The 25,646-nt window shown below is 48.9% G+C and overlaps 2 protein-coding genes across 9 annotated transcripts; both read left to right on the top strand.

Annotated features, from left to right (window-relative positions):
* The first annotated feature begins 54 nt into the window (after nt 1–54).
* Dhc64C (dynein heavy chain, cytoplasmic) lies at nt 55–18,856 on the top strand. Of its 8 annotated transcripts, none has more exons than XM_086833593.1 (14): nt 61–449; nt 1,702–2,273; nt 2,340–3,174; nt 3,232–3,835; nt 3,896–4,001; nt 4,488–4,526; nt 4,695–4,850; nt 4,906–8,961; nt 9,278–9,304; nt 9,368–10,520; nt 10,582–12,690; nt 13,998–14,196; nt 14,585–18,304; nt 18,362–18,856. In XM_086833593.1, exons 1-14 carry the CDS (start codon nt 206–208, stop codon nt 18,525–18,527), a joined length of 13,986 nt encoding a protein of 4,661 aa, XP_086689719.1. In that variant the 5' UTR covers nt 61–205; the 3' UTR covers nt 18,528–18,856. The 8 variants fall into 8 exon arrangements, with proteins under 8 accessions (XP_020816121.1, XP_020816122.1, XP_020816123.1 ...); XM_086833594.1 differs by lacking the exon at nt 13,998–14,196 and adding an exon at nt 12,915–13,110; XM_020960462.2 differs by lacking the exon at nt 4,488–4,526 and having other exon boundaries at nt 55–449.
* A 792-nt stretch (nt 18,857–19,648) lies between these two features.
* LOC110190301 (uncharacterized) lies at nt 19,649–22,304 on the top strand. The gene is made up of 6 exons (XM_020960686.2): nt 19,649–20,474; nt 20,539–20,682; nt 20,736–21,046; nt 21,108–21,256; nt 21,326–21,585; nt 21,641–22,304. Exons 1-6 carry the CDS (start codon nt 19,738–19,740, stop codon nt 22,068–22,070), a joined length of 2,031 nt encoding a protein of 676 aa, XP_020816345.2. The 5' UTR covers nt 19,649–19,737; the 3' UTR covers nt 22,071–22,304.
* Nucleotides 22,305–25,646: the final 3,342 nt, after the last annotated feature.

Raw genomic sequence — 25,646 nt, 5'->3', positions numbered from 1 at the left:
GCCCCGCCCAGGGCTGCATTTCCGATGCGTCGCGCACTACGGCAACTCTTCGCATTTTGTGGTCGATTTTCGTCTAGGTGGCAACGCCTTGGCTGCATTTCGCGAAAAAAAACTTTACACGTAATTTTCACGGGGCGAGGCAGTGTGAAAAAATCCAATTGCACACGTTTAACCAAGTGAAATCGACAAAAAACCATCGAGGGACATGGGTGATTCCCTGGAGAACACCGACACTTCGGTGGATCCGGGCGTAAATGTGTCCATAGCCAATTATGATGCATTTGCCAACTACCTTCGCAAAACGGTGACCATTTTGCTGCCGGAGGAGGATGTGGTTTCTGCATCTCTAAACACTGCTCTGGATGACCCCGTCAACCAGGAGACCATCCGGAAGTTCCTGTCGGATCCCCAGGTGCAGGCGCTTTACGTCCAACGTAACTGCATTAAAGGTATGAACACGAATAATCATATCTTGTGCCTCGCTGGCAAACTTGGTGGCGAAGAAGTGCAACTGCACAAAATGGCGTCTCTTCGGCGAAAAAAAGTTTTTGGAAGCCTTTAACAAGTCCTTCTTTATTTAAAGACATTAAAATGTTAGTTTCTTAGCGTTAAATGAATCATTCTGAAGTGCGCTATCTGAATTCGTAACGAGTTTGTTATAAATCAATTCGCCAGATGGTTTTCTTGAATTCTAATAAGAAAATGTTTAGGTGATATTGCATATTGACGGTTGGATACCCTACCATTATTTCTATGCAGTTGAAAATAATAGAAGAAATACATTGTTTGCCAAACACATTTGTTTAATGTTAAATTTTTTTCGATCCTGATGGCTTATTTATTATTCCTCCACTAATTAATTAATTATTCTTATTAGCAAATAATACATATTCAAAATAGTCGCATGGTATTACAAGATATTATGTCACAAAACTTCTTAAGAATACTCCACTGGTTAATTCTTTACATCAAATATAATTTATTCCCGCATAAGTGTACCAATATGTTTAGCAAAATCAAGATGCCTATAAGAAGGGCATAAAAACAAGTTTCTGCGCATGACGTCAGCCCATCTGACTCACACTCCGATATCGATAGAGCGATAACTTCAGCCGAAACGATAAGTGCAACAGTTGTGTTGCCATTTGCCGGCTTCCATTTGTTTACAAACAAAGTGAGGAATCAGCTGGCAGCTGTTTGCCGGCACAGCAACAAGTTTGTTGACGGAAGCGACCTTGGAGGCTGCTGCTGATTCGTTGGCTGTTCGTTGACTCGTTCGCGACTTTGGGGCCGACATTGACATTGGCCGAAGGCAAGGTAATGGCACTGGCTCTGGCACTGGCCCTGACAATGACAATGGGAGTGTTCGTGGCATTGGCGGCAGGGCCACATGTGTGGGAGCAATGACAGCGTCAAGGTCCAGCCTTGAGCGTACGAATTTCGAAGGTTTTTCCCTTGGCCGCTGTATTTCCGGAGGTCGAAGCCTTGATAATGAAATGATGTCAGTGCCGTGCCAGTGCCATTGAGCACCAAAGCCAAATGGGCTGTGTTAAATATAGGTGAATGGGAAGAAGTTGGGTTAGTCATGCGTTAGTAGAAATAAAATCTGTAATATATATGTATGTAGCTATCCTATACGAAGTATGTACGGAAGGAAAGTGATTTGCAATACACCCTAACACACTCTCTTTCTTTCTTCAGAGGACGGAGAGCAGCCGGCTGAGGGTGAGGAGGAGAAGGAGCAGGTGACCTACCAAATCAGCAACGATGTCCACTTCACCAATAGCCGAATGGCCTCGCTGGCATGCATTAAGCGGGGCATGGTTGTGGAGGCGGACAAGTCGATCCACTCGCAGCTGCGGCTTATCAACTTCTCGGACGGATCGCCGTACGAAACGCTGCATGCGTTCATCAGCAAGTCTCTGGCGCCCTACTTCAAGTCATACGTCAAGGAATCAGGGCGAGCTGATCGCGATGGCGACAAGATGGCTCCCTCCGTGGAGAAGAAGCTGGCCGAGCTGGAGATGGGACTGCTGCACCTGCAGCAGAACATCGACATACCGGAGATCACGCTGACGGCCCATCAAATTGTCAACGTTGTTATTCGGAAGTGCTCGGATGAGGGTCGGAAGGCCAAAGTTGCCGACTTTGGCGACAGGGTGGAGGATTCCTCGTTCTTGAATCAACTGCAGACCGGCGTCAATCGTTGGATTACCGAGATTAAGAAGGTCACGAAGTTGAACCGTGATCCGGGCTCGGGAACTGCTTTGCAGGTAAGTGGGAAAAGAAAAATAAAGGCGAATCTAACTTATTATTAATTTGTATTCTTTTGCGTTTAGGAAATCTCCTTCTGGCTGAATCTGGAGCGTGCCCTGTATCGCATCCAGGAGAAGCGTGAGTCGCCGGAAGTGGCTCTTACTCTGGACATCCTAAAGCATGGCAAGCGCTTTCACGCCACTGTTTCCTTCGATACCGATACTGGCCTGAAGCAGGCCCTGGCCACAGTGGCCGATTACAATCCTTTGATGAAGGATTTCCCCATCAACGATCTTTTGTCGGCCACTGAGCTGGAGAAGATCCGGCCGGCCGTGCAGCAGATCTTCTCGCATCTGCGCAAGGTTCGCAACACCAAGTACCCCATCCAGCGGTGCCTCAAGCTTATCGAAGCCATCTCAAGGGATCTGTCGCAGCAGCTGCTCAAGGTGCTGGGCACCCGCCGGCTGATGCACATCCCCTTCGACGAGTTCGAGCGCGTGATGAACCAGTGCTTCGAGATCTTTAGCTGCTGGGACGATGAGTACGACAAGCTGCAGGGTTTGTTGCGCGATATCGTGAAGAAGAAGCGAGACGAGCACCTGAAGATGGTTTGGCGTGTCTCTCCGGCGCACAAGAAGCTGCAGACGCGCATGGAGCATATGCGCAAGTTCCGACGCCAGCACGAACAGCTGCGCACAGTCATTTTGCGTGTCCTGCGGCCCAACAAGCCGGTCGTTGGCGATGACGGCAACACCGCTGAGACCAAGCAGCCGTACAGCTTGGACGCTGCCGATGCTAATGCCATCGAGGAGGTCAACTTGGCTTATGAAAATGTGAAGGAGGTTGACTGTTTGGACATCACCAAGGAGGGATCTGAGGCCTGGGAAGCCGCTGTCAAGCGCTACGAAGAGAAGATTGGTAAATATTTAAATTCCAATTAATTCGTTCGTTCGTTTATTAAACTCTCATTCACAGATCGCGTGGAGACCCGCATCACGGCCCATCTGCGTGACCAACTGGGAACGGCCAAGAATGCCAATGAGATGTTCCGCATCTTCTCGCGCTTTAACGCGCTCTTCGTGCGTCCGCACATCCGTGGCGCCATTCGGGAGTACCAGACGCAGCTCATTCAGCGCGTCAAGGACGACATCGAAGCCCTGCACGAGAAGTTCAAGGTGCAGTATCCGCAGAGCAAGAGCTGCCGCCTGTCCTCGGTGCGAGATCTGCCCCCGGTGGCTGGGTCCATTATCTGGGCTCGTCAGATCGACAACCAGCTGACGATGTACTTGAAGCGCGTTGAGGATGTGCTCGGTAAGGGCTGGGAAACGCATATCGAGGGCCAGAAGCTTAAGGCCGACGGCGATAGCTTCCGAGCCAAGCTCTCCATCTCTGATGTGTTTCACGAGTGGGCCCGCAAGGTGCAGGAGCGTAACTTTGGCAGCACTGGGCGCATCTTTACCATCGAGTCGACTCGTTCGCGTACCGGACGCGGAAATGTCCTGCGTCTGCGGGTCAATTTCCTACCAGAGATTATTACCCTGGCCAAGGAGGTGCGCAATATCAAGAATCTGGGATTCAGGTACGGATTAAGTAAAACTCACCATGGTGAAGATATTGTATGTGATTTATTTTTCCGCAGAGTTCCACTGACCATTGTGAATAAGGCGCACCAGGCCAACCAGATTTATCCGTATGCTATATCCTTGATTGAAAGCGTTCGTACCTATGAACGCACCTTGGAGAAGGTGAGCTTAATTTGTTGAACGGTGAAATCAGACGAATTCGGGAAGTATAACTGGAGTACTCCAGTACAAGTTCCAGAATTAATTTAATATTTAAAGGAAGTTAAAAATCCATAAGGATTCGTCTGAGATCAACCGTATTTCAAAGGTCTTATAGTAACAAGAATATGGCAATTCATGTGTATTGCCAATATTCATCTTGTTATTATAAGATCTTTGCTCGTACATTTTTTATTCAACACCTTTGCCAAGCTCTTACAAACCAAAAATACACACACTTTTCACTCCCAAGATGTCACTAAAGCATAATTCGCTCTATTCTCTTGCATCGCTTTGTTTCTGGCGTGCAGCTTGAATTTTGCTAATACCACCGTACACTTTGAACACTTTCAACCTCACACTTTGAACCCATAAATGGTCACCTTAGTTATAGATATCCGCTCTTGAACTTAACCAACCGAAACAACCAACAACCTTTCTTTCATGCAGCTTAATAATAGGAGTCTAGCACAAAATTCTGTATTCAAGGTAGTGTCGTTTTTGTCCCCCAAAAAGTTGTTTATTCCGTTAAATCCGTATACCTGCAACCTCTATTTGGTTTCCTAGTTTAGTTTTGTTCAACTCCTGCATGCCAATAAAAAGTCATTTATTTTCACTCTTGTAAAGCCCCACGCTAATGAAATGTCTCTGATTTAGATCGAGGATCGCGCCAGCATTGTGCCCCTTGTGGCAGGATTGCGTAAGGATGTCCTCAACCTGGTCTCTGAGGGTATCGGTCTGATCTGGGAGTCATACAAACTTGACCCGTATGTTCTGCGTCTGTCGGAGTGCGTGACGCAGTTCCAGGAGAAGGTGAGTCCGCTTGATTTCCTTAAAAACCTTGTTTGCTAATTGTAACCCCCGTTAGGTTGACGACCTGCTGGTTGTAGAGGAGCAGCTGGATGTGGACGTGCGTTCGCTGGAGACCTGTCCGTACAGTGCGGCCACTTTTGTCGAGATCCTGTCGAAGATCCAGCACGCAGTGGATGATCTCTCGCTGCGTCAGTACTCCAACTTGAGTGTGTGGGTTACCCGTCTAGACGAGGAGGTGGAGAAGAAGCTGGCTCTGCGCCTGCAGGCCGGCATCCAGGCCTGGACGGAGGCTCTAACTGGCAACAAGAAGGAGGTGGACACCTCCATGGACACGGATGCTCCGGCCCAGCCCACACACAAGCTGGGCGGCGAGCCGCAGATCCAGAATGCCGTGCACGAGATCCGCATTACCAACCAGCAGATGTATCTGTATCCCTCCATCGAGGAGGCCCGCTTCCAGATCATGCAACAGTTCTTCGCCTGGCAAGCAATCGTTACCTCGCAGGTTCGCCTGCAGAGCACCCGATACCAGGTGGGACTGGAGAAGCCCGTTTCGCAGACTTATCGCAACCTTCTGACCAAGTTGCCCGAAGGCAAGATCTTGGAGAATGCGTACGGCGCCATCGAGCATAAGGTGGGCGAAGTGCGCAGCTATGTGGATGAGTGGCTGCGCTACCAGAGCCTTTGGGACTTGCAGGCGGATACTCTGTACGGTCGTCTCGGTGAGGATGTGAACCTTTGGATAAAGTGCCTCAACGACATCAAGCAGTCACGCACTACCTTCGACACGTCAGACACCAGACGCGCCTATGGACCCATCATCATCGACTACGCCAAGGTGCAGGCCAAAGTGACGCTAAAGTACGACTCTTGGCACAAGGAGGCTCTGGGCAAGTTCGGCACTTTGTTGGGCACCGAGATGAGCAGCTTCCACAGCAAGGTGTCCAAGTCGCGTACAGATCTGGAGATGCAGAGCATTGAGGCGGCCAGCACCTCGGATGCCGTAAGCTTCATCACCTATGTCCAGTCGCTGAAGAAGGACATGATAGCCTGGGACAAACAGGTGGAGGTGTTTAGGGAGGCTCAGCGCATCCTGGAGCGTCAGCGCTTCCAATTCCCCAACAACTGGTTGCATGTGGATAACATTGAGGGCGAATGGTCGGCCTTCAACGAGATCATCAAGCGCAAGGATACGGCCATCCAGACGCAAGTGGCGAGCCTGCAGGCCAAGATCGTGGCCGAAGACAAGGCAGTTGAGACGCGTACCGTTGACTTCCTCAACGATTGGGAGAAGACTAAGCCCACGGGCGGCAAGATTCGTCCGGACGATGCCCTACAACAGCTACAAATCTTTGAGAGCAAGTACTCTCGTTTGAAGGAGGAGCGCGACAACGTGGCCAAGGCCAAGGAGGCGCTGGAACTGCAAGAATCTGCGGTGCCCAACAACAGTGCCGAACGCATGAACGTGGCCCTCGAGGAGCTGCAGGATCTGCGCGGCGTCTGGGGCGAGTTGTCCAAGGTGTGGACCCAAATTGATGAGACACGCGAGAAGCCTTGGTTGTCCGTGCAGCCGCGCAAGCTGCGCCAGCAACTGGAGGCCATGATGGCGCAGCTGAAGGAGTTGCCCGCTCGTCTTCGCATGTACGAATCGTATGAGTACGTGAAGAAGCTGATTCAGAGCTACATCAAGGTCAACATGCTGATCGTAGAGCTGAAGTCGGATGCCCTGAAGGAGCGCCACTGGAAGCAGCTAACAAAGCAGCTGCGCGTCAACTGGGTCATCTCAGACCTGACTTTGGGCCAAGTGTGGGACGTGAATCTGCAGAAGAACGAGGGCGTCGTTAAGGACATCATCCTGGTGGCCCAGGGCGAGATGGCGCTGGAGGAGTTCCTCAAGCAGGTGCGCGAGTCCTGGCAGAACTACGAGCTCGACTTGATCAACTACCAGAACAAGTGCCGCATCATTCGCGGCTGGGACGATCTGTTCAACAAGGTCAAGGAGCACATTAATTCGGTGGCTGCCATGAAACTGTCTCCGTACTACAAGGTCTTCGAGGAGGAGGCCCTTACCTGGGAAGAGAAGCTAAACAGGATTAACGCCCTATTTGACGTATGGATCGACGTGCAGAGACGTTGGGTCTACTTGGAGGGCATCTTCTCGGGCAGCGCTGACATCAAGACACTCTTGCCTGTAGAGACATCACGCTTCCAGAGCATTAGCTCAGAATTCCTTGGACTCATGAAGAAGGTGACCAAGTCGCCCAAGGTAATGGATGTCCTTAACATTCCCGCTGTCCAGCGATCCCTAGAACGTCTGGCCGATCTGCTCGGCAAGATCCAGAAGGCATTGGGCGAGTACTTGGAGCGTGAGCGTACCTCATTCCCACGCTTCTACTTCGTAGGCGATGAGGATCTGCTGGAGATCATTGGCAACAGCAAGAACATTGCCCGTTTGCAAAAGCACTTCAAGAAGATGTTTGCCGGCGTGGCCGCCATCCTGCTCAACGAGGAGAACAACGTCATTCTTGGCATTTCGTCGCGCGAGGGAGAGGAGGTGCACTTCATCAACCCGGTGTCCACCGTAGACCATCCCAAGATCAATGAGTGGTTGTCGCTTGTGGAGAAGCAGATGCGCTTCACCCTGGCCTCATTGCTGGCTCAAGCCGTGCAGGACATTAAGCAGTTCCGGGATGGAAAGATCGATCCCCAGGCATACATGGAGTGGTGCGACAAGTACCAGGCCCAGATCGTGGTTCTGGCTGCCCAGATCCTTTGGTCGGAAGACGTAGAGGCTGCCCTCCAACAGGCCTCGGAGAACAACAACGCCAAGCCGATGCAGCGTGTCCTTGGCAACGTTGAGAGCACTCTGAACGTGCTGGCCGACTCGGTGCTGCAGGAGCAGCCTCCGCTGCGACGTCGCAAGCTGGAGCATCTAATCAACGAGTTTGTGCACAAGCGTACGGTGACTCGAAGGCTCATTACCAACGGCGTGACATCGCCCAAGTCCTTCCAGTGGCTATGCGAGATGCGCTTCTATTTCGATCCACGCCAGACGGAGGTCCTGCAGCAGCTGACCATCCACATGGCCAATGCTCGATTCTTCTACGGCTTTGAGTATCTAGGAGTGCAGGATAGACTGGTGCAGACCCCGCTGACTGATCGCTGCTATCTGACCATGACACAGGCGCTGGAGTCGCGCCTCGGTGGCTCACCTTTCGGACCTGCGGGAACAGGAAAGACGGAGTCAGTAAAGGCGCTGGGCAACCAACTGGGCCGCTTCGTATTGGTCTTCAATTGTGACGAGACCTTTGACTTCCAGGCCATGGGACGCATCTTTGTCGGTCTGTGCCAGGTGGGCGCCTGGGGCTGCTTCGATGAGTTCAATCGTCTGGAGGAGCGCATGCTCTCTGCCTGCTCGCAGCAAATCCAGACCATCCAAGAGGCCCTGAAGTACGAAATGGACAGCAACAAGGAGAGCATCACAGTGGAGCTGGTTGGCAAGCAAGTGCGCGTCTCTCCCGATATGGCCATTTTCATTACCATGAATCCTGGCTACGCTGGTCGCTCAAATCTGCCGGATAACTTGAAGAAGCTCTTCCGTTCATTGGCCATGACCACTCCGGATCGCCAGCTTATCGCCGAGGTGATGTTGTTCTCGCAGGGATTCCGCTCCGCAGAAAAGCTGGCCTGTAAGATCGTACCTTTCTTCAAGCTCTGCGACGAGCAGCTCTCCAATCAGAGCCACTACGATTTCGGATTGCGTGCCTTGAAATCCGTGCTGATCTCGGCCGGAAACGTGAAGCGAGATCGCATCATGAAGATCAAGGAACAGATGCGTCAGCGCGGGGACGAGAACATCGACGAGGCGTCCGTTGCCGAGAACTTGCCCGAGCAGGAAATTCTCATTCAGTCGGTGTGCGAGACAATGGTGCCCAAGCTGGTGGCCGAAGACATTCCGCTGCTCTTCTCCCTGCTGAGCGACGTCTTCCCGAATGTAGGATACACTCGGGCCGAGATGAAGGGTCTGAAGGAAGAGATCCGGAAGGTGTGCCAAGAAGACTACCTGGTCTGCGGCGAGGGTGACGAGCAGGGCGCTGCCTGGATGGAGAAGGTAAGCGGAGGGTTTTGGTCTATTAACTCTAAAGATCGATTTATTGGATGAGAATTCGAAAGGGGTGGAAATAAGTATATTCCTAAAGTAAAATCCATAAATTTTTAAAAAAATATAAGACAGCTTTCGTAAATTTTCTAATAGCTTTGCAATTTAATTAATTATATTAATTAAATTAAAAGTACTTAAAGTTCCTTTCCGCTCCTTATGATTTCTTGCCATCCTAATAAATCGAAACTAATCGGGCATGATGTGAAAATCAATTGTAATCTACTTCATATAACCATTCGCTTCACACATGCTTACTAACCGTCAGGGACTCGGCTCCACCTGGGTGGACAAAGTAACTAATAAACATACGAAGGAGAGATCCATTTTCATGCTAATAATATTCGTACTTTCCTAGGTGCTGCAACTGTACCAAATCTCCAACCTGAATCATGGACTCATGATGGTGGGCCCGTCGGGCTCTGGCAAGTCCACTGCTTGGAGAACTCTGCTGAAGGCTCTGGAACGCTTCGAGGGCGTTGAAGGAGTGGCCCACGTCATCGATCCCAAGGCCATTTCTAAGGAGGCTTTGTACGGTGTCCTGGATCCCAATACGCGCGAGTGGACCGACGGTCTGTTTACGCACATTCTGCGCAAGATCATCGACAATGTGCGCGGCGAAATCAACAAGCGACAATGGATCATCTTTGATGGCGACGTAGATCCCGAATGGGTTGAGAACTTGAACTCCGTGCTGGACGACAACAAGCTGTTGACTCTGCCCAACGGAGAGCGTCTCTCGCTGCCGCCCAATGTGCGAGTAATGTTTGAAGTGCAGGACTTGAAGTTCGCCACTCTGGCCACCGTTTCCCGTTGCGGTATGGTGTGGTTCTCGGAGGATGTGCTCTCCACGGAAATGATTTTCGAGAACTATCTGTCGCGGCTGCGCAGCATTCCCTTGGAAGATGGCGACGAGGACTTTGTGGGCGTGATAAAGCCAGCAAAGGACAAGGAGGAGGAGGTATCGCCCTCGCTCCAGGTACAGCGAGATATTGCTCTGTTGCTACAGCCCTTCTTCTCTGCCGACGGAATCGTGGTGCGCACCCTTGAGTACGCCATGGATCAGGAACACATTATGGACTTTACTCGTCTGCGGGCCCTCAGCTCGCTCTTCTCCATGCTGAATCAGTCGGCACGAAACGTGCTTAACTTCAATGCCCAGCATCCAGACTTCCCCTGCTCCGCTGACCAATTAGAGCACTATATTCCGAAGGCCTTGGTCTACTCCGTGCTCTGGTCGTTCGCTGGTGATGCCAAGCTAAAGGTGCGCACCGATCTGGGTGACTTTGTGCGCAGTGTGACCACAGTTCCGCTGCCAGGTGCCGCCGGTGCACCGATTATTGATTTCGAGGTCAACATGAGTGGCGATTGGGTACCTTGGAGTAACAAGGTGCCTGTCATTGAGGTGGAGACGCACAAGGTGGCCTCGCCGGATATTGTGGTGCCTACGCTTGACACAGTACGCCACGAGTCGCTGCTGTACACCTGGCTGGCCGAGCACAAACCATTAGGTGAGTTCATCTTCATGTTTCTTTTCGAATAATAACTTATGGAATTCTCACCCACCCTCAGTGCTCTGCGGTCCGCCCGGCTCTGGCAAGACCATGACCCTGTTCTCAGCCCTTCGTGCCCTTCCTGATATGGAGGTGGTGGGTTTGAACTTCTCGTCAGCAACTACTCCTGAGCTTCTGCTGAAGACCTTCGATCATTACTGCGAATACCGCAAAACGCCCAACGGTGTCGTTCTCTCGCCCGTTCAGATTGGCAAGTGGCTGGTGCTGTTCTGCGACGAGATCAATTTGCCGGACATGGACAGCTATGGCACACAGCGTGTTATCTCGTTCCTCCGCCAGCTGGTGGAGCATAAGGGCTTCTACAGGGCCAGCGATCAGGCATGGGTCTCTCTGGAGCGCATCCAGTTCGTAGGCGCTTGTAATCCGCCCACGGATCCCGGTCGCAAGCCGCTCTCGCATCGATTCTTGCGACATGTGCCCATCATCTACGTCGACTACCCTGGCGAGACGTCGCTGAAGCAGATTTACGGCACCTTCTCAAGGGCCATGCTGCGTTTGATGCCCGCTCTGCGCGGCTATGCGGAGCCCCTGACCAATGCCATGGTCGAGTTCTATCTGGCCTCACAGGATCGCTTCACGCAGGACATGCAGCCGCATTATGTGTATTCGCCGCGTGAGATGACCCGATGGGTGCGTGGCATCTGTGAGGCCATCCGGCCCTTGGATTCACTTCCTGTCGAGGGTCTGGTGCGTCTATGGGCTCACGAGGCTCTGCGCCTGTTCCAGGATCGATTGGTAGACGACTCGGAGCGCCGATGGACAAACGAGAACATTGACATTGTGGGACATAAGCACTTCCCGGGTATCAACCAGGAGGAGGCCCTACAGCGCCCGATCCTCTACAGCAACTGGCTGAGCAAGGACTACATGCCTGTAAATCGAGAGGAGCTGCGCGATTACGTACGCGCTCGGCTCAAGGTCTTCTACGAAGAGGAACTGGACGTGCCACTCGTGCTGTTCGACGAGGTCCTCGACCATGTGCTCCGTATCGATCGTATCTTCCGCCAGCCGCAGGGTCACCTGCTGCTCATTGGAGTTTCTGGAGCTGGCAAGACGACGCTCTCTCGCTTCGTGGCCTGGATGAATGGCCTTTCTATCTTCCAGATCAAGGTGCACAACAAGTACACCAGCGAGGACTTCGACGAGGATCTGCGTTGCGTCCTGCGTCGCTCTGGCTGCAAGGATGAGAAGATTGCCTTTATTCTGGACGAATCAAATGTGCTGGACTCGGGCTTCCTGGAGCGCATGAACACGCTTCTGGCCAACGGCGAGGTGCCCGGATTGTTCGAAGGCGACGAGTACACCACACTGATGACTCAGTGCAAGGAGGGCGCCCAGCGTGAGGGCCTCATGCTGGACTCCAGCGACGAGCTGTACAAATGGTTCACCCAGCAGGTGATGCGCAACCTTCACGTTGTCTTCACCATGAATCCGTCCACCGACGGACTCAAGGATCGTGCCGCCACCTCCCCGGCTCTGTTCAATCGTTGTGTGCTGAACTGGTTCGGTGACTGGTCGGATTCTGCTCTATTCCAAGTGGGCAAGGAGTTCACAACGCGCGTGGACCTGGAAAAGCCCAACTGGCATGCACCGGACTTCTTCCCCTCCGTTTGCCCCCTGGTTCCGGCCAATCCTACCCACCGCGATGCCGTGATCAACTCTTGTGTGTATGTGCATCAGACACTTCACCAGGCAAACGCTCGGTTGGCTAAGCGTGGTGGACGCACCATGGCGGTTACTCCCCGCCACTACCTGGACTTTATCCATCACTTTGTCAAGCTGTACAATGAGAAGCGCAGCGATCTGGAGGAGCAGCAGCTCCATCTCAACGTCGGTCTCAATAAGATCGCCGAGACAGTGGAACAGGTGGAGGAGATGCAGAAGTCACTGGCAGTAAAGAAGCAGGAGCTTCAGGCCAAGAACGAGGCTGCTAACGCCAAGTTGAAGCAGATGTTCCAGGATCAGCAGGAGGCCGAAAAGAAAAAGATCCAGTCGCAGGAGATACAGATCAGATTGGCTGACCAGACCGTGAAGATCGAGGAGAAACGCAAATACGTGATGGCGGACCTAGCTCAGGTGGAACCGGCTGTCATCGAGGCCCAACAAGGTAAGTTCTTCGGGCGACAATCTGAGAATGGGCGGGAACTTAAAGTAGTTAAGCTAAGACTAAGGTATTCCTATCTATATTTTTGATATCAGAATTTCTTAGAAATTTTTATATTGACCACTTAATCTATACTTAATGCCGTGTGTTTAATTCCAACTCCACCAAAAACCCGCACACTATTCTCACGGTCGTCATCCTCACTCACCCACCTCCTACTCCAACAGCCGTTAGCTCGATCAAAAAGAAACATCTGGCCGAGGTACGATCCATGGCCAATCCTCCGGCCGTGGTTAAGCTGGCCCTGGAGTCGGTATGCGAGCTGCTCAACGAGAGTGCCACCGACTGGAAGGCCATTAGAGGCATCCTAGTCAAAGACAGCTTCATCTCCTCGATCGTTAACTTGGAGACTGACAAGATCACGTACGCTACTCCCTATATCTCTTTAGCATCACAATATCATCCAGCACCACAATTCACCCAAACAAGTGATGTCTAAACTCAAACCCACCGGATTAATCAGTCGATCATTCAATATATAACCAACCCATTCGTACCACCATAACTACAATATACTCTAAATATACATATGTACAAGATACACCAACGCATTCGCAATGCACTGGCAACACTCAACCCACCATAACCCCTTAATACTTACTCTATATTTGAATATGTTGTGATATATGTATGACTGACGTTCTGTTTATGTGAAACTAAAGACAGGAATCCCAAGGCGGAAATTAGTTAAGATATAGGTTCAATTTTAGATGCGTTCGGCTTGCCGAATCCTTTTTGCTGTTTCAGTGCATCCCTTAAATTTGAATTGGTATTTGGAAATAACAACAATTCTAATAATTTAACTCTGGAAGGGCAGAAAGTATCCATATATAAAAAGATTTATATGGAAAATCGATGGTATGTTTGATATATCGAAATAATTTCAAAAATAAAGATATGCAAAAGTTTAGAAATACATACGACACAAATGTATATATATTACATGTCGATATATAAAACATAAGGATAATTTTGAAATGATATAAAGCTCGAAATTTTTGGTGATATATCATATCGGATATATCCATTCGAGATACATATAAGGTATGAATTGTACCTTTAACCAGACAACGCGTTGTAACCCTGAATCAGATACAGGTCATATCGGTGGTCTTTAGTCATTAACTTTTAGATGGTAAACATAGCCTAATCTTAAAATGATTGTTGTGCTCAAACATGTATATTAATTCTGATCCTTCATGTTAACACCAATCAATCAATCAATCAATCAACTAACCGACGACGTGCAGCGGTCAAGTCTATACGCAAGCAACAGCTCGTTGAGGTGCGAACCATGGCTAATCCACCGTCGGTGGTCAAATTGGCTCTCGAATCGATCTGCCTGCTGCTGGGCGAGAATGCGACCGATTGGAAATCGATCCGCGCGGTGATCATGCGCGAAAATTTCATAAATTCAATTGTATCTAACTTTGGTACAGAGAACATAACGTAAGCATGAAACCAATTTATTCAAACACCCACATTTCTTCGTTCTCGTTCCCTCGTTGATGTTTTTCGCCATAGTTTTTGAGCGTAGAAATTGGTTTTCAGTTATCAGTTGAGTTGTTTATTTCGTTGTTACCTCTTGTAGTTCTGTTTTTGAATTGTTTAAGCGAGAGCTGCCTTATGGTTTGTAAATATAATTACATTTTCTAATTTCCAACTAATATCGGTTATTGGCTGTAACTTTTGTAACTGTTCTTGAATTCTCTTGGTTTTGGTAAAATTTAACGCCGATTCATAGTAATCCGACTGCTTTGCTTGCTTAATTCATTCAATTAACTTGCTAACTATCATTATTACTTGCTAATATATATTTATTTATAAACCCCAACAGCGACGATGTGCGTGAGAAAATGAAGTCAAAGTATCTGAGCAATCCGGACTACAACTTCGAGAAGGTCAACCGCGCCAGTATGGCCTGTGGTCCTATGGTCAAATGGGCCATTGCCCAGATCGAGTACGCCGACATGCTGAAGCGAGTGGAGCCGCTGCGCGAGGAGTTGCGTTCCCTGGAGGAGCAGGCTGACGTTAACTTGGCCAGTGCCAAGGAAACCAAGGATTTGGTGGAGCAGCTGGAGCGCAGCATTGCTGCCTACAAGGAGGAGTACGCCCAGCTCATTTCCCAGGCTCAGGCCATCAAGACGGATCTGGAGAACGTTCAGGCCAAGGTGGATCGCTCGATTGCACTGCTCAAGAGCTTGAACATTGAGCGGGAGCGATGGGAATCGACCAGTGAGACCTTCAAGTCCCAGATGTCCACCATTGTGGGAGACGTGCTGCTTTCCGCCGCCTTTATCGCCTACGGCGGTTACTTTGATCAGCATTATCGCTTGAACCTGTTCACCACCTGGTCGCAGCATCTTCAGGCGGCCAGCATTCAGTACCGTGCGGACATTGCTCGCACGGAGTATCTATCCAATCCGGATGAGCGACTTCGCTGGCAGGCTAATGCCCTACCTACCGATGACTTGTGCACAGAGAATGCTATTATGCTGAAGCGCTTCAACCGCTATCCGCTGATCATTGATCCCTCAGGCCAGGCCACCACCTTCTTGCTCAACGAATATGCCGGCAAGAAGATTACGAAGACCTCGTTCTTGGACGACTCCTTCCGCAAGAACCTGGAATCGGCACTGCGATTCGGTAATCCTTTGCTGGTGCAGGACGTGGAAAACTACGATCCGATTCTCAACCCTGTGCTCAACCGCGAGCTGCGTCGCACTGGCGGCCGAGTGCTTATTACCCTCGGCGACCAGGACATTGATCTGTCCCCGTCATTCGTCATCTTCCTGTCCACGCGTGATCCCACAGTTGAGTTCCCGCCAGACATCTGCTCGAGGGTGACATTCGTGAACTTCACTGTCACGCGCAGCTCTCTCCAGTCGCAGTGCCTCAACCAGGTACTGAAGGCCGAGCGTCCGGACATCGATGAGAAGCGCTCCGATCTGCTGAAGCTGCAGGGTGAGTTCCGCTTGCGTTTGCGCCAACTGGAGAAGAGTCTGCTCCAGGCCCTTAACGACGCCAAGGGCAAGATTCTGGACGACGATTCGGTGATTACCACACTGGAGACACTCAAGAAGGAGGCCTACGACATAAACCAGAAGGTGGACGAAACGGATAAGGTCATAGCCGAGATCGAGACGGTATCGCAGCAGTATCTGCCCTTATCGGTGGCCTGCAGCAACATCTACTTTACCATGGACAGCCTGAACCAGGTGCACTTCCTCTACCAGTACTCGCTAAAGATGTTCCTCGACATCTTCTCCACGGTGCTGTACAACAACCCCAAGCTGGAGGGCAGAACCGATCATTCGGAACGTCTGGGCATTGTGACCCGGGATCTGTTCCAGGTGTGCTACGAGAGAGTGGCACGCGGCATGATCCACAACGATCGCCTGACCTTTGCCCTGCTCATGTGCAAGATCCATCTGAAGGGCACTTCGGAGTCCAACTTGGATGCGGAGTTCAACTTCTTCCTCCGCAGCCGCGAGGGACTGCTGGCCAATCCCACTCACGTGGAGGGTTTGTCCGCCGAGCAGATCGAGGGCGTCAACCGTCTGGCCACTCGACTGCCCATCTTCCGAAAATTGCTAGAGAAGGTCAAGGCCATGCCCGAGCTGGGCGCCTGGCTGCAGCAAAGCTCCCCCGAGCAAGTCGTTCCCCAGCTGTGGGACGAGTCCAAGGCTCTCAGCCCCATCTCCAGCTCCGTGCATCAGCTGCTGCTGATCCAGGCCTTCCGACCGGATCGCGTCATTGCCGCCGCCCACAACGTGGTCAACACGGTGCTCGGAGAGGACTTCATGCCCAACGCTGAACAGGAATTGGACTTTACCGCCGTGGTGGACAAGCAATTGAATTGCAACACCCCGGCCCTTCTGTGCTCAGTTCCCGGCTTCGATGCATCCGGACGTGTGGATGATTTGGCCGCTGAGCAGAACAAGCAGATCTCCAGCATTGCCATTGGCTCCGCCGAGGGCTTCAATCAAGCGGAGCGCGCCATCAACATGGCCTGCAAGAGCGGTCGCTGGGTGCTACTCAAGAACGTCCATCTGGCACCGCAGTGGCTCGTGCAGCTTGAGAAGAAGATGCATTCGCTGCAGCCGCACTCTGGCTTCCGTCTCTTCCTCACCATGGAGATTAATCCGAAGGTGCCGGTCAACCTTCTTCGTGCTGGTCGCATCTTTGTGTTTGAGCCACCGCCAGGCATCCGGGCGAATCTGCTGCGCACCTTCTCCACGGTTCCGGCAGCACGCATGATGAAGACACCCAGCGAGCGGGCTCGCCTGTACTTCCTGCTGGCCTGGTTCCACGCCATCGTCCAGGAGCGTCTGCGGTATGTGCCCCTGGGATGGGCCAAGAAGTACGAGTTCAACGAGTCGGATCTGCGCGTTGCCTGCGATACGTTGGACACCTGGATCGACACCACGGCCATGGGTCGCACCAACCTGCCACCCGAGAAGGTGCCGTGGGATGCCCTCGTCACCCTGCTTTCGCAGTCCATCTATGGTGGCAAGATCGACAACGATTTCGATCAGCGCCTGTTGACATCCTTCCTCAAAAAGCTCTTCACCGCCCGCAGCTTCGAGGCGGACTTTGCCCTGGTGGCGAATGTGGACGGTGCCTCTGGTGGCCTGCGCCACATCACCATGCCCGATGGCACCCGTCGAGATCATTTCCTGAAGTGGATCGAGAACCTCACCGATCGCCAGACGCCTTCCTGGCTTGGTTTGCCCAACAATGCGGAGAAGGTACTGCTTACCACACGCGGAACAGATTTGGTTAGCAAGCTGCTCAAGATGCAGCAGTTGGAGGACGACGACGAGTTGGCCTACAGCGTGGAGGACCAATCAGAATCCGCTTTGGCGGTGGGTCGCGGCGAGGACGGCCGCCCGTCCTGGATGAAGACACTGCACAACTCGGCTACCGCCTGGCTGGAGCTGCTCCCGAAGAGCTTGCAGGTGCTCAAGCGCACCGTGGAGAACATCAAGGATCCTCTGTATCGGTACTTCGAGCGCGAGGTGACCAGCGGCGCACGGCTGCTGCAAACCGTGATCCTGGATCTGCAGGATGTGGTTCTCATCTGCCAGGGCGAGAAGAAGCAGACGAACCACCATCGCTCCATGCTGTCGGAACTGGTGCGCGGCATCATCCCGAAGGGCTGGAAGCGGTACACGGTCCCCGCTGGCTGCACTGTGATTCAGTGGATCACGGACTTCAGCAACCGGGTGCAGCAGTTGCAAAAGGTATCGCAGTTGGTCTCGCAGGCGGGCGCCAAGGAGCTGCAGGGTTTCCCGGTCTGGTTGGGCGGTCTGCTCAACCCGGAGGCCTACATAACCGCCACCAGGCAGTGCGTGGCCCAGGCGAATAGCTGGTCCCTGGAGGAGTTAGCTCTGGAGGTGACCATTACGGACGCTGGACTGAAGACCGATCAGAAGGACTGCTGCTTTGGGGTGACCGGATTGAAGCTGCAGGGTGCCCAGTGCAAGAACAACGAGCTGCTGCTGGCCTCCACGATTATGATGGATCTACCTGTGACCATCCTCAAGTGGGTCAAGTATGTATCCTCATCTCCCTTTGAAGGGATCTTTATTAATTTCAAATTCTATTTAAGGATCTCCTCGGAGCCGCGCATCAGCAAACTGACTTTGCCTGTCTACTTGAACTCCACGCGCACCGAGCTGCTGTTCACCGTCGACCTGGCCGTGGCCGCTGGCCAAGACTCGCACAGCTTCTACGAGCGAGGCGTGGCCGTCCTGACATCGACAGCCTTGAACTAAGTGCTCAGCACAAATTATCTTAAATCCCTTATATATTCGTAAATTACTCAAAGCTATCCCGGATCCCCATTTCCTTATGAAAAGTTATTTAAAAACAATTTTATGTGCTTAAAAGAAATCAGTAATGTTTTCGGAAATCGATTATCGATCTTTTGAAGTCGATTTTGATACATTTTTTAAGTTCTAAAGTATTTTTTGAAGTAAAAGTCCATTCTTATAATTTGAATAATGTAAAATTTTAATTTTTTAAAAGAATTTGCCTTTTCCTTTACCTCATTATACTTATTGTACCCTGAAGCTTCTTAAAAATTAAATTCTTAGCAACCCCAGTCAACGCATTTTTTCTAAATATTCCTTAAGTATGAACAGTTGCTTGTTATTCCTCTGCGAAAGGAAGAACGAAGTGTTACTGGTTAAGAGTAGAGTGTCCTTTTTACATGTTCGGTGGATCAACGAGTTTGAAACGGTGGATTCGGATCCGGTGGTCATGAGAACCGAAGTCAAGTTTTCCCAATAATTTTTTATTATTCAGCTGGTGGGCATTCTAGGCTGTGGATAATGATTATGTCGCGACCTGATGAAAAGACCGCTCTAGTGCCCTGGATAACTGGCTGGTGCTTTAAGGACACCATTGTGGACAAGTTCAAAGCTTTGAAGGTCAGACTGTGCATTGGCTTTCCAGAGGTTTGCGTCCACAAAGAGCTTCAAGTCTTATACTCGCTAAATGTCGGGGGAAATTTAATAAAACCAATATTTATCAATGGGGTTGTTCTCCTAAAGCGTCCTCTAAATGTGGAATTTTAAGAACATGGTCTTGGCTGGGAAGGGTGAATGTTAAGGGTGGGTTCAGTTGTTGAAATAGTGGTTACAGTTGGTTGCTGAGAAGAGTTGAGAATCTCGAAAGGTGGCGCTTGATGTCTACCTTATATCATTTCGTGTTTCTATTTTTTGACTCAAGAAATACTTGATGATTTCATTAGATTGATACATTGTTTCCCTGCTGATTCCAAAGTGTCTGACCAACTACTTGATGAGAGGATTATGGATCGGCGGACTGGAGGTGTGTGTTCCCCAAGAGTGCTCCCCCGCTGCTTATTCTCGGCTGATGGTTAAGCGTTCAAACATGCCCCATTGCATAATCCAGAAACTTTCGGTTTCTAGCCGGACTCTTGGGCACTGCGATGCCGGGTGAGGCCTGGACGACCGAAAGATGCGCTGCAGTTCTCCGGCTCCCATGTGGCGCGGTCAGCTACTTAAGCGTAATTGCAGTAAATGCAAATTTTCACAAATTATTCGAATAATGAGCGAACCGGAGGGGACTATAAATGGGCCTCCGGATGAATGCAGTTCCCTCAAAAAGACGAGAGTAATCGGAGGCGACATGTCGCTGGGAATTCTGCAACTTTTGAGCGTTATCCTGCTGATGGATCCAGCCGAGGTGGTCACTGGTCCTCCACAGGCCAGGGATCTGCCCACCCAGAGCCTGGACGAGTTCCGTCAGAGGTATTTGCTGCCGCTTATCTCCTCGGACACTAGGAACTGCAGCCTGAACGCATGCGAATCGCTGGGTATCGTTTCCCAGCTGCTGATGCTCATCAACGCGATGCCCAATGGTACACAGACAGCCTCCTCCGGTGGACATAAACCCGTCGCCAAACCGAAGCCGAATGGACAGGCCAATGGTGATGGAAGTGGCAGTGGGGAAGTCAACGCTATGTCCCATTTGGCCAATTTTGATCTGGTGAAGAGGGTACGCCAGATCGAGAGTCGTCTCCGGTCCGTGGAGCAGCCCGTCTGGCACTTGGCCACCGGCAGCCAGATCGAGTGGAATCACTGCACGTCGGGCGTGTGTCGCTGCAACCCGGACACCAAGAGCTTCACCTGTTGGAATACGAACCTCAAGTCGGTGCCGGTCACCCAGGTGATACCCATGAATATGGTCAACATGTGAGCTGGATAGCTACTTTCTTTTTTGAAGGATGTTCTTACGTATGCTCCTGTTATCCTATAGAGATCTTTCCCGGAACATTCTGTCCACGCTGCACAAGGACACTTTTCGAGGTCTTACGCTGCTAAAGGAATTGGACATATCGCACAATGTCCTAGACTTTTTGCCCTTTGATCTGTTCCAGGATCTGGATAGCTTGCTCATTTTGTGAGTTTTTAATGTGTACATTTTATAATAATTTTATAATATTTCCAATTCAGACGCATCCAAAACAATCAGCTGGAGGACATTGATCCTCGCACTTTTTGGAAGCTCCGCAACATGAATATCCTGGATCTGAGCAAAAACGAGATAGGAATGCTGCCAGAATCAATCTTCTACCATGCCCAGAGACTCACCGTGATCAACCTGTGTGATAATAAGATCAACAACTTCCCACCGAACCTGCTGAGGGATCAACTAATGCTGGAGGAGCTGGACATGTCACGGAATAGAATTGAAGAGCTCAACTCTGGTAGTATTCATTATCTGACCAAGCTAAAGAACCTGGATTTGGGATGGAATCAAATATGTAAGTTCATAACTTAAAAATGTATTACCTTTCGTATATTAATTTTCGTCTTGTTTCCCAGCCAAAATCGATGATGATTTCTTTATGGGTTTAAAGAGTCTGCGGACTCTGACGCTGTACAACAATCGCATATCAACGCTTTCGGGCACCATATTCAATAATCTCGTCAACTTGGTGACCTTGGATTTGACCATGAATAGGATAAGTCATGTGATTAATTACTTTTCAAGATGTTATAAGTATTAGGTAACTAAAAATTTAATTAACTTTCCTCCATAGATCGATGGCCATGCCTTTGTGGAGCTGAAGAACCTTAATGAGCTGTTTTTGGGACAGAACTCTCTGTCCAGCATCCCGGCTGACCTGTTCCTAAATGTCAGTGGTCTCACCCGGTTGACCCTGTTCTCCAATAACCTCACCACCTTGGAAGCTGATGACTTCCAGGGACTGAGCAATCTTAAGATTCTGCTGCTAAACAATAATATTCTCAAGAATTTCGACCCTATGGCCTTTGGGCCACTGACCCAACTGGAAAAACTGTAAGTTACTAGACTTGGAATATGAATTGTGATATAAAATTATTTTATTTTTCAGGCGCATTGACTCCAACAAGCTCATGTTCCTGCCCCATGGATCCTTGCATGGTTTGGAAAAGTTGGTGGCCGTCAAGTTAGACAAGAATCCCTGGCACTGCGACTGCCGGGCTCTTTACCTGGCCAGATGGATCCGAGAATTTGTGCTGAAGCTCTGGGATGGACAGCAGCCAATGTGCCGAGGTCCTGGCGACTTGGGGGGTCACGAGGTGGGCCTGCTCCGCTATGACGACCTCTGTGATGGACAGTGGGCCAGCATGTTATCCCTTTCCCCAAGGCTTCCCGTTCGCAAGCATCAGATATCCACGCCCATGAACTACACGGACTACTTTAATCTCTATCTGAAGCACATCTATAATGGCACCACCGATGAGGAGCTCAAGGAGGCCGAGATAACCAGTGTGGCTATAAAGAAGGTTCACGTGGATTAAAAATGATTAATCATATTTATATTAGTATAGCATAATTAGTTGTTTCATTTTGTAGATTGTTCCATAACTAAAGCCAAAATCAATCGCTTCTATCAAGTTAAGTAATTACTTTCGCTGGTTGTCCTATCAATGTTAAAAAACCATAGTTAAGTAAACAAATCATTATATTGAATTATAACAACTTTTCTGTATTAGTTTTAAATTAATATATCTGCACATTGATATTACGACCTTCACAGCACCGCCACATTTTTAAGGTTAACATTTCTATTTAATATTTCACTTGTCTTCTTAAAGCTATGTATCATTTTTAATAAGATTCCCACAATTGTGTCTGCAACAAAACTTTGATTTTCTTTCCCATGCTCTAGCGGAAAAGTTTTCCACTTATTCTTGTCAAAACATATTTAAAGTCAATTATGTATTTCCATGGCAGACATTTAGTATTAATTTGCAACCTCATGGGCAAATAAACCATCTCGGTGGGGGCCTCCTCCTTCTCCTACTCCTCATAGGTATATGCATCTACATATTCCGACCCAACCTGGTTCTGGTTCGTTTAGGTTCTTGGCTGGGGCTTGGTGCAGTAACAGGAATTACGGGCCTGTCTCGGGCCTCGCGTGCCGCTTTTTACCGGTGTCTGCGTTTGCGACAAGCTTTTTGCCCAACCAATTTATTGCTTCCGCCCGGCCCAGCCTACCTTCGTTCCTGGAGCTATCTCGGCTCCTAGCCGGGCTCACTAGCTCCGCACTCCGCCATATCATTCCCGTTTATAGTTGCTATTCCTGTTCCTGCTCTTTTCCTGCCATCCTGTCGCCGCCGTCCTTGCAATTTCCATGTGTTGACATTGCCGTGCTCCATTCACTTTCCCACTTGGGCCCGGCGCTGGCGGCTTCCTGTTGCCAGTTTTGCCGTTTCGGGTCTCCGGCTCTTCCGCCCACCATTTTCGGCGGAGTCTCCGTCTCCACGGTATCCCAGGGTATCCCTCGAAATCCCTCGGCAGGGGCGGAGGCGACAACAAATGCATTTTATGGAAAATTTGCAAGGCAAATATTAAAAATTGAATGCCGCCATTGTTGCCCTTGTTGTCTCATCGGTTTTTGTTGTTGCCTATTTGTTTGTAAGTTTTCTGCACTGAGAGAAAAATTTTGTGTATATTTTACATCAGAATATGGTAATTAGGTGTTTTAAAAGTTATGTATTGTATTAAAAAATAAGATACTTCTTCATACGCTTGCAGGGTATTATTATTTTGGTCAGAAGTTTGCAGTAAACTACTTTAAGATATGCAAATTTTTTTTTATTCCAGAATTTTGACTAATTTTAAAAAAATCGGACGACTATTTAATATAGATGCAATAGAAACGATCGGAAAAGTAATAGAAAACAATTATAATTTTCGCTGCGACTGCCCATTAAATACCAATTGGATCGTATTTTGCAGTCCAGTTAGGAAATGGATGTCATTTGGAAGCTCCCTGCTAAGCTTGATATCATCACTGTATCCCCTCTCTCGCCCACAACATCGCCGCCTTCCATTGTAGCGGAGCGGAGCTTCCTGTGATCGTTGGAAATCAGTTCCCTCCAAGTCTTCGGGCAGAACGATCGTAAACGTCTCTTCGCAAGGAGATCATTAAAAAACAAAGTGAAACGGGGGAAACTTTCCGGAAAATCAACAGTTCCCCGTAGTGAAAAGTGCTAGTGCAGTGGGGGCAAGGCCTGAAACAGCCCCAAAACGGGAGCCGGCCTCCTGTCGTGTATTTTTAATTAACCAATATCAGTGCGTTTTTTTGATGCAAAATCAATTGAAAATTGCCATTCTCTCTTTTCTCATCCTAATCGTTTTTCTACACTCAATAAAAAACAAATGTGTCGCCGTCATAATTATAAGAAAGAAAAATTCAAAATTCACCGTTGGGATCTGCAACAAAAGCTAATCTGCAATCGAGTAAGTGAAACAAAACAATTTTCTTTTTCTCTTGAATATTTATTTCGTAAAAGTATCGTGGCTTCTCGCCCTGGAAAGTGGAACCTAAGAGCGAGAGAGCCCTTTTAAGAATATAATCCACTCTTGTGGTTGTCAATTTTGACATTTGCAAAGGTGGAATGCTGCCTTTGTTTACCTTTTCATTCTTGGTAATTTGCAAGCGAAACTTTAAGAATCTCACCTAAAATGATTATCTACTTTAAGCCTTATTTTGTTATATGTTGATATTAATAGTATTATTAAACTACTATGGCATACCATTATGATTATTGATTTAAGATATAAATAATTTATAACATGTTAATTTGATCAAAAAAAATATTATTATATAATATGTATAAATGTATTTCTTTCTTTTTACCAAAATGTGTCGATTCGAAATGATCTAATTGCAAACTTCAAGAGTATTCACATTTCGGCAAACAATGTTAGCCTTATGTTATTTCATTTACTTATATAAATTAATGCATTTTTGACTTAATTATGATCAATTGCACATTCGATCCCATTATCCAATGGCAAAGTTATACAAACTTTGGATTCCCCAAGTTAGTTTTCTTTTTTGTTGTTAACTTTATTTATATTTTTTTCAAAGCAAGCAATTTTTCCAAGAAGCTTTACATTACTTCGATTTTATGGTTATTTCTGGGATAAACAAATATATTTTAAAAATCTCTTTTTTCTTGAAGTGAAAACAGTCAGTCAATTATATTTAACGTTTATATTTTTGGTGTCTCAAACACTAATATGGGTATTTAAAGCATAGGGCTATGACTGCAGTCTCTAGAAAAAATGATATCCTTCCAGGACATGCAGTTTTTATCTGTGCACTTTAAAGTTGAAAAGTGATTTGCTTTTTTCCTGTGTGGTTGGGGAAATCGGCGCTGATTGCCTCTGAGTGGCTCGACTCCGTTTTCTGACACGGCTTCAAAAGGGGTAAAAAAAATAAATAAAGACAGAAAAAATACAAAAATGTCAACCCTTTTCCGCTCCTTTCGCCCGCCCCCTAAAAATACAACAATATGTAATCATATTTTTCTTTATACGCTACGCACGCGTCACTGTTAAATACGATATGAGGGGGTTGGGAAACTAGAGGAAGGGGTTGTGGAAAGCCTCAGGGGGAGTGGAGGGAGCGGTGGCGGTGACGGCGGCGGTGCGAATGTGAATCCTGCTATCAGTCGCATCTGTCTTGCTCCATAGTCGTTGCTGTTGCTGCCTTAAGCGGAAGTAAAAGGATTTGAATTGCCTTTTGCTAACAAAATAACAAAACACCCTTAATGTATGCAAATTCCCCCAAGTTTAAAGTCTCCTGCCAGCTAAGCAAACATCTTAGCGTCTTAGCAGTGCTCCGCCTCGAGCCTACGGAGACGTTTTAAAGGATTCCTTTGGATTCCAGGACCTCCCCGAGGACACACTCCTCTATCCAGTCAATGACCAATTGCCGTCAAAGTGTTTTTCTTTTTCGGCTGCCAGGATAACAGCGGGAAGGTCAATTTGGACAGTTTGGAAATACGAAAACTTCAAATTGAATTTATTGAATTGAATCATGAATATATTTAAGGTTTTAAAGGGTTAGCTTTCTGGAA

Source organism: Drosophila serrata, unplaced genomic scaffold (genome assembly GCF_035046125.1).
Source record: "Drosophila serrata isolate PLE 108 unplaced genomic scaffold, ASM3504612v1 contig_272, whole genome shotgun sequence".
Taxonomy (NCBI): domain Eukaryota; kingdom Metazoa; phylum Arthropoda; class Insecta; order Diptera; family Drosophilidae; genus Drosophila; species Drosophila serrata.
Note: the sequence above shows the minus strand (reverse complement) of the source record. Positions and strands in the feature narration are given on the sequence as shown.